This window comes from Heterocephalus glaber, unplaced genomic scaffold (genome assembly GCF_053883595.1).
Source record: "Heterocephalus glaber isolate CG9 unplaced genomic scaffold, H.glaber_assembly_v1.0 deba00001532, whole genome shotgun sequence".
Classification (NCBI taxonomy): domain Eukaryota; kingdom Metazoa; phylum Chordata; class Mammalia; order Rodentia; family Bathyergidae; genus Heterocephalus; species Heterocephalus glaber.
The window spans coordinates 14,496,588-14,510,560 of record NW_028258330.1 but is presented as its reverse complement, the minus strand read 5'-3'; the positions used below and the strand labels follow the sequence as shown (position 1 = coordinate 14,510,560).

At 37.3% G+C, this 13,973-nt stretch overlaps 1 protein-coding gene and 1 pseudogene across 7 annotated transcripts in view; both read left to right on the top strand.

The window, feature by feature from the left end:
* Positions 1 to 13,973, top strand: part of Plcb1 (phospholipase C beta 1) — a 794,669-nt gene that overhangs the window by 554,239 nt on the left and 226,457 nt on the right. For all 7 annotated transcript variants that reach the window (XM_004840810.3, XM_004840812.4, XM_004840809.3 and 4 more), the window contains 2 exons: positions 63 to 163; positions 1,424 to 1,590. In XM_004840810.3, the coding sequence (XP_004840867.1) occupies positions 63 to 163; positions 1,424 to 1,590 (268 nt within the window). The remainder of the gene's footprint in view (positions 1 to 62; positions 164 to 1,423; positions 1,591 to 13,973) is intronic.
* Positions 9,217 to 11,073, top strand: LOC110348330 (PRAME family member 8-like; annotated as a pseudogene).

Sequence of the window (13,973 nt, the reverse complement as noted above, 5' to 3'; positions counted from 1 at the left end):
TAAACAGTGGAAGGAAGCTAGGGAAAGAGACCATTTGCTGACTCTGTTGTTTTATTTCCCAGAATGATTCAATACCTCAAGAAGATTTCACTCCAGATGTGTACAGAGTTTTCCTGAACAATCTTTGCCCTCGACCTGAGATTGATAACATCTTTTCTGAATTGTAAGAAGATATGTTTTAAACCACTTTTTTGCACCTTGTGTGTTGATAATCAGTGAGGTTAGGGGAGGGATTTGAGCACAGCTGAGGGGTTGAAGACCATAACCCACCATTTTTAAAAGCAGTGCTTCTAGATGACCTGTTGGACATGATCACAAATTCTTGGCCTTGAGGTGCAACCATTGCTTTTAATGAGTAGATATTTACTATGATTTATTGCTGGGTGTCCTTGTTTTAGTGTGTTCAGATGGCTCTGTGTGGTTTGAAGCATATAAATAGAACAAGGAGACATATTTGTTTAGTGGATATAGATTTAGGTAGCAGAAAGAGTTCTGAACTAGGAGCTATTCATGTAATCTTTCTGAAAACCACATTAGAAAAATGGGAAGTTGAGATTACTAAGAGCCTTCCCTAATCAAAAATCATTTGCTCTTATGTAGATATTACAAACATATATAGGCATGCATTTAAAGAAAAAGACTGAAGAAAAGAAAAGAAACAAACCAAAAGATGAAAATATATTTGTGGAAGCACCTGCCTTGCTTTCTTGATATACTAAAATCTACATAATGGTAGAAAATAAGCCCAAAATTGGTAAACAAAATAAAAAGGAAGATAGGCAAGCAGTACTGCTGAGAATAACATTATACACTGGATATTTGTGCTTTGTGATGTTCTTTGTTATTAAATATTTATTGAACATGTGCAGTATTTACAAAATTGAACTTGTCTTTGGGTTGTCAATTAAATTGAACTGGGTAGTTTGAGTCACACTATGAGTTATATAGACTTTTATGAAACAATAACTTTCATGAAATGAAAAAAATATTCCCAAGCTGGTTTTTTACATTTTTAAAATTGTGAATAAAAAATACATCTTCAAATGATTAAGTGGTATATGAAAATTTGATGACTAAATCATGTTTAGTGTTATAATCAAGAAACAATTCATACCTATATTCAATTTAGAGTGCATTCTTACACATATTGTACATTGTTTTCCTTCTGTGGATTTCCTTAAGCATTTGATATTTTTCATGAGCATTGAGATTTAGTGGTGTTAATTACAAAAGGCCATTTGTAGCCCATAAAGATATAAAAACTATAGCCAAAAAGCAACATTGTTTTTTCAGAAAAGATAAGAATTTTAACACTGCATTAATTTTTCAGGTACAATTTGATTTTGTTGTTTTCCTGTAGTTAAATGCATGAACGAGACTTGGTGGAAAATATTGTAATTTCTTGGTTTTCAAATGTTTTTAGTGGTGCCAAAAGCAAACCATATCTTACTGTTGATCAGATGATGGATTTTATCAACCTTAAGCAGCGGGACCCCCGGCTAAATGAAATCCTTTATCCACCTCTGAAACATGAGCAAGTCCAAGTATTGATTGAAAAGTATGAACCCAACAATAGCCTTGCCAAAAAAGGTCAGTACACTGCACTCCACACTATGACTACAGAATTCTTGTTTCTAGTTGAGAATGGGTCACGCTCTAATAGTTAGGAACATTGAAAATTGTTTTGGGGCCAGTTTCTGTATGCTTGCTTTTCCTGCTGTCTGAAACCACTCTGGTTTCACCAGATCAAATTTTTTTTTAACTTTGGTGTGTGATTTGTTTTTGTTGTTATGTATATTATGTATTAACTTTTTTTTAGATGTGTCATCATTTGTTTTGTTTCCAATTTACCTAGTGACTGTATTTTTCTCCTACAGAAAATTCATTATCTTTAAGGTTGCCCTTTGGATCCCTTTCCAGAAGGCACATAAAATACCCACAGTTTTTTTCTTAACCTCCAAAACTGAAGAGCATATTCTGAAATTTAGTCTTCTATAGAAAAAACTTTAGTGTTAGTAGAAAACAATTAGTTCAAAAATTGGTATCTGAAAATCAGCTCTAAGTTGCTTGGGAGTTATTAAGAAATGTATGATTTTGATTCTAGGGAAATAAATTGCCAAAATATAATCATGAAGATTTAGTTGCTAGAAGTTTTTAAGTGTATGTAGCAGCACTGTCCCCAAACAAGATCTTTGGCTGTTTCTCTAAGTCTCATCTGGATTAAAATATTTTCATCTAGAAATAACAGATGTTATTGCAAATTGCCTAGATATTCCATAGGAAGGAAAAAAAGTGCAGTTAACAAATTATTGAGAACAAATGAGTTGCATGTCAATATGCAGGCAATTCATATAGTAACAGAAATAACTCTAGCAAGCTTATAGTCATGAATACAAATATTTGTCATAAAAATAGATTAAAAACTATTTTACCCATTGTACTTATTCTGGAATTATTCCTCCAAATAGAATATGAATGTAGTTAATAAGTATAAAATGTGGTATTGTTGAGACTTTATAGTTGACTTTTCTAATTTTCTTTTCTTTTCTTTTCTTTTTCTTTTGGTACCAGGGATCGAACTCAGGTCTTTGCGCCTGCACAGCAGGCGGCGAAACCACTGAGCTAAATCCCCGGCCCAGTTTTTATTTTCTTGATCAAGCCCTTTGTTGTCATCAGCATTCTTATTGTTTCTATGGGGGTGAGAGCAACCAAAGCAAGCATTTGACCTAACAGTGTGTCTTGGCATGCAGGTCTGCTCCTCCAAACCTCCTTAAATATGATGTCCTTTCTCCCCTAAAACCCTTTTTGATTGTTCCTTATCAGTAAGCAGGGAGCAGCTTGCTGGAGAAGTTTGCCGACATAGTTTGGCATTTACTTTATAAAATCCGAACTTTTCCAAAAATCCCCAACTCAGTGTTATAGCAAATTCATCATGACTTCCAAACACTATTAGCTCCAGACAATAGCAAAACAAAAATCTTCTGTGAAATTATGAGGCCTCGAAAGCACAGAGTTTGCCCTTCGGCCTCCTGTCACACTACACTGCTGATGCTCCATGCTTCAGCTGAGGCGTGACACCTCCATACATCATCTACTTGGAGAAAGTAGAAGGTACAAAGGGAAAGATTGTGATCGGTTAATGTAAAACCCTAGGATCTTAGAAGAACCAATTTTCACTCTAGTGGATATTAAAATGATGTCTCCTAGTGTTTGCCATGATTCTTAGTATTTTATAAGTGTATAAGGTATGGATTTCACAATCACAACAGCATGCAAAATTCAGATTTTTTAAAACAACTTTATTTGTGTCTGACTTAGTAAGATATTGATTATGACTCCTCTGCATCACCCTTAATCACAGCGAGAGGCAGTGAGTGACAGTGACAGTTTCAAAGCTGGGATGCATTTCACTAGTCACATGAGAAGAGTGTCCGGCCCATTACATGGGATGGATAGGTATTAACTCTTTACTCAGTGTAGTGTATTGGGCTTAATTCCTCAAGTGTTTTAATCTATTTTTTTCTAGCAGGACACAAGATGTACAGGCCTTAGACTCTTATTTTCCCCAGCACCCACAGATGGACTTGATCATGATGCAATTCTTACTGTAGACTTGTAGGTGGGATATAATCATTGACATAAAGTATTTGTGTGGTAATTTATCACTTGAGAATGCTCTCTGTCCAGGAAAATTTATATTGGTGCTGCCTCCGCTGAAAAATCTCATCTAGCATATGGAAAGGACAGGAGCTTGGAGTCCAACACCTGGAATATGGCTAAAACCCCAGCCACCTACTAACATATGAGATTTACCTTCTGTCACGCAAGGGACTCTGATAACAATTCTATGGGTCTGGCTGGATAGATATGCCATCTCTTCCTCTCTACATACCGTATGGAAGAAATTCAACTCTTGGGAAAGCCAACTAGTCAAATTACAAAAGGCCTTTGTAGGTCAGCTTCAGCTTCAAAGTGCATATACACAAAGGGACTCATTCCTTGTTTTAAGGGTAAAGTGAGATTATGTATGTTAATGTTTAGTTCACCACCCAATTGGCATTTCATAAGTGTTACAAATTATTATTATCTCTATTTAAAGCAAGCCAGAATAATTCAGGAGGAAGCACGTAATCTCTGGTATTCAAACTCAAACCTACAAGCAAATCTGTATTTATTTATTCAAAATTTGGCATTCAATACATTACTAATGAACGGCAATAGGCAGTGGACTGTGACAAATCCAAAGATAAAAACCAGTGATTCATAAGACTTGCACCCTTCCCTCCCCCACAAAAAAGATACAAATATAAAGAACTATCACTTTTCAAATTCCAATGTGTACACCAATCACCTGAAACCTAGTTAAAATGCATATTCTGGATTCTGCATTTCTAAAAAGTTACTGGGCATTGTTGATAATGGTGGGCCAGGGACCACACTGAGATCCAGCCAGGCTATGAGAGATACAGAGTGTTCAGTGAGCAGGAAGATGGACAGATGTTATCTTAGTTTCTTGTTTCTGAAACACAATACCTGACACCCACAAGCTAAAGGAGGTGAGGTTCATTTTGGCTCAGTTTGTAGAAGTTTCAGGCCATAATCAGCTCAATCCAAGGCAGGATGGCATAGCAGAAGGGCATGGCAGAGGAGAAACAGTTCATAGCTTGGCAGAGAAAAGCAGAGAGGGATCAAGGGAGGACGAAAGATATATCTTCTTTTGTGTATGTGTGTGTTGTTCCCATTAAGTTTATGGGTTCATTTTAGGTATAAAAAACAGTTACATTCATCATTGGGATCTTCTACCATTACATGAGTATCTTGGATCTTAATTTTTTTCCCCTTCCCTTGCCCTCCCTTCAACCCTCTACCCTTCGCTATTTGCAAAGACTTTGTTTCTATTTTTTTCCTTTTCTCATATTTTTTCTTTTTCCTTTTTTCCTTTCCCCTACCCCGCCCACTTCCCCTGCTCCTTTAGACCTTTTCTTCCTCTTACACAATATCAATTATACAGTTTTTAAATTACAATATCAAGATCTAGGAGACATTACCACAGATTTTACAGAATATAAAAGGATATAGAAAGCATATTACAAAAATCTTTTCTGAAATAAACTTGACAACTTCTAAGAAGTACCTTGGAAGACAAATTAACGAAACTAACTCTGGAGGAAATATAAAATTTGAATAGCACCTATTAAAGAAAGTATATTCCTAGCTTGAAAACCTACCTATATGACAACAGCAGGTTCATAAACATTTTAACCAATAAGTTATATCAAACAATTAAAGCAGAAAAAAGAGGGAACACTTCTCCCCTCATTTTAGGAAATCAACATTGTGCTAATCCTAAAACTGGATAAAGATAATAGAAGAAAAAAGTATGAACAGAGATAGAAATTTGTTTAACAAAACAAACTATTAGAAGTCAGATCTGGCAGTATGTAGAAAGGGGTTTTGTTACAGGGGTGGTAGTGTTGGTTCAGCATAGGAAGATCCACCCCCAAAAGTCATCATTTTAACAGAGGAAAGGAAAAAGCCATATGATGCTGTCACTAGTTGGAGAAAAAGTATTGGACTAAATTCTACAGCTGTTCATGGTAAAAGCTATCAGGAGCCTAGAAGTAGAACAGAACCTTCTCAATAGATAAAAGACATGTACTCCATACTTCCAGTGTGAATGCCTTATATGAATGGAGAAGATACAATGCTTTCCCCTTAAGGAGGGGAACAAGGGCAGATATGCTTACTCTTTATCTGTCCATTAAACTTTGAAACCTAGGCCCCACCAAAATAGTCTGGCAATAAAGTGACACAATTAGGATAGGATTGGCAAGGTAGAAGCAAAATCTTTAAATGTAAATGAAATGATCATCTACAGAGAAAATACTAAGAAATCTCTAGGAGCCCCTAGAACTTTTATTTAAATTTAGCAGGATTAGAAAACACAAGGTATATATAAAAATTCAGATCTGTGTATACTTGCTATAAATGAAGAATTGGATATTGAAATTTAAAAGTTATGTAGGAATACAAAGGACCTAGAAAAGTTAAAAAAAAAAACAAAAACCCAAAACAGTGTTGGAAGACATTTAGTACCTAATTTTAAGACTTCTTCTAAAGCTACAGTAATCAAGGCAGTGTTGGTATGAGAAAAGACATAGATCATTGGAATAAAACAGAGAATCTAGAAATAGAACCACACATATATGGTCCACTGAGTTTTGAAAGATTATTTAACATTAGCATTTTATAGAATATAAACTCAATTCAAGAGCCGAGGAAGAGAAAGTGTTTTCAGCAAATGGCACTAGAACACCTGGTATCCGTATATAAAAAATTAACCTCAACCCTTTTGTTCCATACATGAAAATAACTTGAAGGGATCTATGAACCTAAATAAGAAAGCCTAAAAGTATAAAACTTTAAGAAGAAATTATAAGGGAAAATGTTTATGAATTCAGGGTAGGTGAGAACTACCTAGGATACAAAAGACATGATGTATAAAAGAAAAAAATTGATAAATGAGATTCCATCAAGATTTAGAACTTTAAATGACATCATTAAAATGAAAAGTAGTCCTTAGGCAGACCATATTTACAATGCATATAACCTGTGACCAGAATATGTAAAGAACTCTTACAGCTCAGTAATAGACAACCCAATTAAAATGTAGACATAAGAAGATGATAAATAGCCAGTATAGCACAAAGAAAGGTGTGCAACTCTAGAATCAGAAAAATTCTAATCAGTACAATAACAAGATTGAATTATACACTCACTAAGGAGATGAAGTTAAAAGTTTTCAAAGCCTTGTCATGACTTTTTGTTGGATTCCCCCCCTTTGCGTTTAATTTGTCATGCCCAGTGGATTCATTCTTCTGGGTTTCCTGGGGTTGTGATGCTCATTGTCTTTTCCTAGGGTATTGTCTAAAATTTTTAGGAGTGCCGGTTTGATATTTATGAAGTTCCTGAGGTGCTCTTTATAATGAAAGTATCTTATTTCTCCATCAATTTTGAAAGATAGTTTTGCAGGGTACTTCAATCTTGGTTGGAGGCTGTTTTCCTTTAGGACTTGAAATACATCACTCCAAGCTCTTCTTGCCTTGAGGGTTTGCATTGAGAAGTCTGCTATGATTCTGATGGGCTTTCCTTTGTATGTGATTTGTTTCTTTTCTCTCACTGCTTGTAGAATTTTGTTCTTCTGTTGGATTTCTGGAATCCTTACTATTATATGCCTATGTGTAGATTTTTTTTTTATCAAGGCTAGCTGGAGTCCTATATGCCTCACTTACCTGTATGTCAAGTTCTTTTCCCCTCCTTGGGAAGTTTTCTGCCATCACTTCTGTGAACAGTTTTTTTATGTCCTCTGCACTCTCTCCTGTTTCTTCATTGACTCCAATCAGTCTTATGTTATTCTTCTTTGCATCATCTAGCAGGTGCTGGATTGATTTCTCATGTTCCTTTACAATTTTAAAGCAATTCTTCTTTTCCTGGTCACTAATTGCAATCTTTTCTTCTATATTTGAAATTCTATCCTCACGTTGGTTCATTCTGCTGCACAGACTTTCGATGGAGTTTTTAATCTCCTGGAAATCTGTTTGCATCTGTTTTATGGATTCCATTTGTTTCCTATGTTGGGATTCCATCATGTTCCTCAGATCCTCTATTTTTTAATCTGTGTCCTCTCTAGATTTATTAATCATGTCTTGCACCAGGAGCACAATCTTTGCTGTTATCTGAGTAATTATTTTCTGATTTCATTTTTCCCAGATCCTCTTTTGTTGCCAGTCCAGGGAGTCCAGGTAGTTGAGTATCAGATTGTTCCATTTCATTTCCCTTTGAGGTTATTGTAGGTGATCCAGAAGTCTGTTATTGTGGCTTGCTTACGTGTATTCTCATTTCTACGGGGCGGGGGTGGGTGCTTGTGGCACCTGTGCAGCTTGAGATGGTGGCAAGGGAGCTTTCTTTTGGGTGTGGTAACGGGATCAGCTTCTCTGCCCTAGGAGCTTGGGATGGCAGAGGGGGGAAGCTTCTGAAAGATATATCTTCTTTCCAGCCACACCCACAGTGACCCACTTCTTCCCACCAGGCTTCACCTCCCAACATCACACTCACCCATCAGTAGACTAATCAATCCAGTGATGAATGTCACACACCCATGATCCAATCATCTTCCAAAATTTGCTCAACCCATTAGCCCGTGAGACCATAACAGATATCTTCCTCTAAGGAAGGTTCAGGGGAAAGATAACATTCAGGCTGAATTGTCTTCAACAGGGATGAATTGGAGATTTTTGGGGGGATAGAGGACAGCATTCCTCTATTCATTCACTCACACAGTCAACAAACATTTCTTAAGTAGTCATATGTTAAGCACCAAGAAAACTTAAGATAGAAACTTGAAGATTCACATGCTAAATCTAAAAAGGTCTAAAGAAAGGCAACTACACTTAGATACAAAGCCAAGACAATTATTTTTCTAAATTTCCCATTCACTACCCAGAGGAATTCTTATTTTTCAATATAAGTAAATAATTTCTTACCCCAAAACGAAAATAGTAAAATGATGTTGAACTTGTGCTACTTCGTACCAAGTCAATTTGTTTACTGCTTTTGCTCTAATTGTGTGAACAGATAAGACTAGAGAAGATTGTTTTCTGATATTGTTATTTCATAATCAAAAGGATAGTGATTTTGAAATTTATTTTTAGGACTAAGAAATTGCTGGATTATGTCATAATTTTTAGTAATGTTTTGAGTTATATTTTTCTAAAGATAAATTTGATTTTTTAATTTGATTTTTTCATAACATGATGTTTGGCTTAGGGGTTTTTTTCAGGAACTCTTTTTTGTGCCTTTTTTATTTACTAGGTAACTATAAGTAAATGTCAATAAACCATACCATAATTTGAGAAAGATTTTTATGAGCTTAATATGAAGATTGATATGGTTTTGCAAGGAAATAGGTTTCATTTACTATGTGACTTTAAAAATGCATACGAGCTTTTTACAAAGAGCCCAACCAAGGCTTTGAGTTCAAATAACTTACCTAAGATTTGATACCAACATGCTATTCAAGAAACCAGAGTACTGAATGGGAAGGGAGGAGCTGAGAAGCTAAGGTGTTGGTAACAGGGGGGATAAAAGAGGCAGGAGAGGAGCTGAGGATATGCTCAGTCCTGGAGCTTTCCAGTCACCACCTGGTCCCGCCAGGATTCCGGAGCTCTGTTACCCACATGTGCACCTGTCTCACCTTATAGTTCAGAGTGGCCTTGATATCACTTTGTAGTCCCAGCTGGCCTTGAAAGCACAGAAATCCTCCTGCCTCAGCCTGCAGAGTGCTGGGATTACAAGAGTTTCTCAGGATGAGTACACAGAGCCCACTGACTCTGTATGAGCTGACCAAACAGAGCCTGCTGAACAGTGAGATCACAGCCAGCCCTGCTCTGCATGACCTTCCCATCCTGATCTTCCATGAAATTTTCATGGAGGCCTTCATGGGGGAACACAATGAAGTCCTGAAAGTGATGGTGCTGGCCCTGCCTTCCTTTGAGGACCCTGATAGCTTTGAGGAAACCAAAGACCCCACACCCTCAGCTGGGAGAAATCACACTCCAACAGAGAAACCTTCAGACCTTGCAAGCCCTGCTGGATAGACTTGACATTCAGCTGTCCCAGAAGGTTCACCACAGCAGGTGGAGACTGCACATGCTGGATTGGAGGGATGTACACTGGGACTTCTGGAGTGTAGGGCCAAGAGCCTTGAGTGCTGCCCACTCAGAAGATGCCAGCAGTAAGGAGGCAGGCAAGCTTGGGTTGAAGAAGAAGAAGCTGACCTTGACAATACTTGCACACCTTTGTTTTGAATCCTGGAGTAGGTCTTGTGCCACCCATGATTAATTACAGCTCTGTCTCTTGAAGTGGGCCAGGAAGAGAAAAGCTTCAGCATGCCTGTGCTGTGAGAAGGTGATGATCAAGTCTGATGCTGTCTTTACAATCCTGAATCTTCTTTGAGCTGTGCAAACTGGACTCTATCCAGGAGCTGGACTTGTTCAGTAACTGGATCCGGGAAAGCATGAAAGCATTTGTTCCTCAGCTCAAGAAGATGACAAACCTTCGCACATTTCACTCCAGCAGCCTGAGCCCAAAAATGTTTACTTCAGCCTGGAAAACCAAGTGGCCTTCCTGCATCTATGCTCTTCACTTAGGACAGATACAAAGCTCTTAGGAGCTTCATGTAGATGATGTCTTCTTCCTGGAAGAAAATCTGCATAAAATCTTAAGGAGGCCCTCTCCTTGAGGCTCTCTCCTTGTATCAAGTACACTGAAGGAATCTAACCTAAAGCATCTGGCTCAATGTCCAAGCACAAGCCAGCTGAAGTCCCTGAACCTGAGGAGGTTCTCAATGAAATCATTCAACCTGGAGACCCTCCAGGTTCTGCTAGACAAGCTGGCCAGCATCCTGGAGACCCTGGTCCTAGAGAACTGTGACATCACAGACTCCCAGCTCCTTGTCATCTTGCCTCCCCTGAGCCACTGCTCCCAGCTCAAGACCTTCAGTTGCTATGGGAATCACATTTCCCTGGGCATCCTTCAAGTCCTGCTGCATGAGTGTACCAGACTGAGCCAGTTAACTCACGGGCTGTATCCTGCCCCCTTGGAGAGCTATGAGTCCAGGATTCCAGCAAAGTTTGTGCACCCTGAGAAATTTCCCCAGGTCTGTGCTAAATTGGCACAGGTACTGACTGACATAAGGCCATCCCTTAGGGTCCAGATCTGTACCTACTCCTGTGATTGGTGCATGGTGTGCCAACTGTATATGCTGGAGCCCAATGGGAAGTGGGAAGTCACAGAGAAGTATCACTATCCAAGTAGGATTAGATGTAACAGTTGTGTGAATCCCCTTCTTGGTGACTGTATCTTTTTTATGTAGAGGTCCCCTCAAAGCCTCCTGTGCTCTCAGGTAGGCCTTTCAGAAGTGACTGGATCATGGGTGCATGATACTCATTGGTGGACTTGTCTACTGAGTCTACAGCTCAAAGAGATACAGGGAAATGAGGCCAGGTCAGAAAAGGGGAGTCACTGGGGGCATGGAGACAGAAGGCTCTGTCTCTCACCCTCCTCTGTTTATCTCCCTCTGCCATGTACCTCTGTCATCCCAACCTGTGAATTGAAGTGTAAGACCAAGTAAATCTTTCCTCTTTAAAATTGTGAGTGTTGGCTATAGTGTATCAGTGACGATGGAAGTAGTGAATTCATGTGCATATGTCTGAAGTTAGGGTTGCATAGATTGTCAAGGAATGAGCATAAAGGGACTCTTGGCAAGTATGGTAGAATAGGTCCATTGTCTGGGTGCTTTGGAGCCTGAGGATCCCCTCAAGTTTGAGGGCCAGCCTGAGCTACATTGTGAGACTATCTCCCCAAAAGAATAAATAAATAAATAAATTAATTAATTAAAAGAAACCAGAGTACTGAACTTTCAGTCAAATGAGTAATATGTTTTGATTAATAAACTCATAAGGAAACAAGTAGGAAAATTTAACATTATAAATTTTTCTTCTGCTGCTTTAATTTCAACTAGTTCTTCAAGTGTTCCCAAGCATTAGTTACACTGATGTTGATCTCAGTACTGACCCACAAATGCAGTCTTATTTATCTGAGAAAGACATTTATTTACTGCCTATATTTGTTTAAAAGTGCAAGGCTTAAGAGGTAGAAAAAATAAAGAATGCAAATACATATTAAGTATATGCACATGTAAGCAGCCTAATATCAAGAAATATATTTTAAAGTAGCTTTTAAATAAATAATATACAATGCTGACATGTTTTAAATTTTAGTTTTTATATGGATTTTGTGTAATTTTAAAATAAAAGGTAGCCTAAAATTAAATGAAAAATCTGCAATATGGCCCAAAGCCCAAATACCAAAGCTGGCAATAGGCTAGCTGACTAAATATACAACCCAAAAAAGTGTGAAGTGAAAACCTGGAAGAGGTGATGGGCTTTGATCGTGTGCAGGGCTCCTGCACTTAGCATGTTCCACACTGGAATTTCTGTTTGAGAAGTTGTATGTATTAGTTATAAATAATCTGAGGGTTACTGTGAATTCTAAGCCAAATACTCACATATTTGGTTTCTGCAAAGAAAGAATTTGAATCTTGTCTCTGAGGATGCTATTCTCAAGGGAGTTTGGTTTATTTTTACAATGTAAGATCACACATTGAAAAATGCTGTAGCACTGCCCCTGGTCAGGAAATGTTTCTTCCTTGCCAAGTTGTTTGCACTGGAGACCAAAATATGCTTGACCCAGGAATACACATGACCCCTGCCTCTGCCAAACAAAAAGGTCATGAATGCTATAATTTGAAGATTGATGTCTCCTAACATTATATTAATCACTTAAGCTCTTCAGAAAAATGACAGTGAGTAAAATTAGCATGAAGGCTAAAAGAGCTATCTTGATGCCATTTGATAATAGGATGTAATCCTCAAGGTTCAACTGATATATCCATAAATGAAAGTCAAATTTTGCTTAAATAAATGCCTAGAACAAAAGAAAACAGTTGAGTTTGCTCATGCTTGTATTCGCCTGTGAAAAGGGGTATGTATGAATATTTTTACAATAATTAATATAGCAGATTATAATATTAGCAGATGTTTCAAGTTACCTTCCTTTTTTATTACCAGTTATTCCCCTTAAATTTTTATAAGGTGTACTGTATAAAAACTTCCCCACTTTATTGTAGGTGAGTCATAAAAATGAAGCTATATAATCCTCTTTAGTATTTGATCAGTACTCATTGAGATAGCAGGTTAATAGTAGAAATGAACTCAAAATTATAGTGGTAAAGTAAGTTGGTTTTAAGCAAAGCAATAGAAGTTCAAGTATAGCAAGTGCTTTTCTTCCAATAGTCCTATACTAAAAATGATTGTATCAGTAGAAATAACTGTTACATTATTATCAACACTAAGACACAGGAAGAATGTGATAGAGCTCTGGAGTTGAGGATCGATCTTGCCATGTGTAATACTAGGCAGGACTCCTTCATTTGAAGAAAAGAAAGTTAACTCAAACTGAAGCACAGAAAGAAATTCACTGGCGCTAATAAGTCAAGTCAAGTTCTGAATGGCTTCAAGCAGGACTTTATCCAGGAGCCTAAATGACCTAAACCACAAAGCACATGGACTGATGGACCAAAAGTGATTCCCAAAAACTCGAACTGGGCGTGCTTCCTTGAAGGAGGAAGGAGTGGTCACAGGTTGGTTGAAAACAGTAGACCCCACTGAAATTGAGTCTGAAGCCAACACATGATTATCAATCTACCTTACTTTAGTGAGCCATTTAACATCTTTGACCAGTCTCACTCCCTAGTTTTCTCATGTTTGAGATGATTCCCTGAGAAAATTGATGGAAAAATTAAATAACATGTGCATGGGAGTATACCTGTATTAATTGTACCCAACTTAACAGAGTTGACCTGAACTAGTAAAAAGTGATGATCAGTGTTTATCTACACAAATTATTTTGGACCATCTATGGGTCTGGAAATGATATTCAAACTTTGGGCAGAGGCATTCCTCTGTCCAATGTCTGGAAGCATTGCTGTCTTCCAGCTTACAGACTTATTTAACTTAGTACCATTAAGAATAAACTAAGATTATTTAATGGTGAAACCTGGAAAAACATACAACATTGTTTTATCTATGACCAAATGTTCCTTTCTGATTCAATTATTCTTTTATACATTTTTATTAACATGGAATTATAATTATAGTTATAAATGTAAAAATTTATAATTGATTCATTATTTGATGCTAATTTTCCTGGTAGAATTTTAAAAATCCTATTTTCCCAGCATCATTTCTCTCTTTCCAGGTAGACGCTATCTTAAAAATGAGAATTATCATAATCTTTATTGTACATTCTTGAGAAATCCAACATCCCAATATTGAAGGAAATAGCATAGTGGA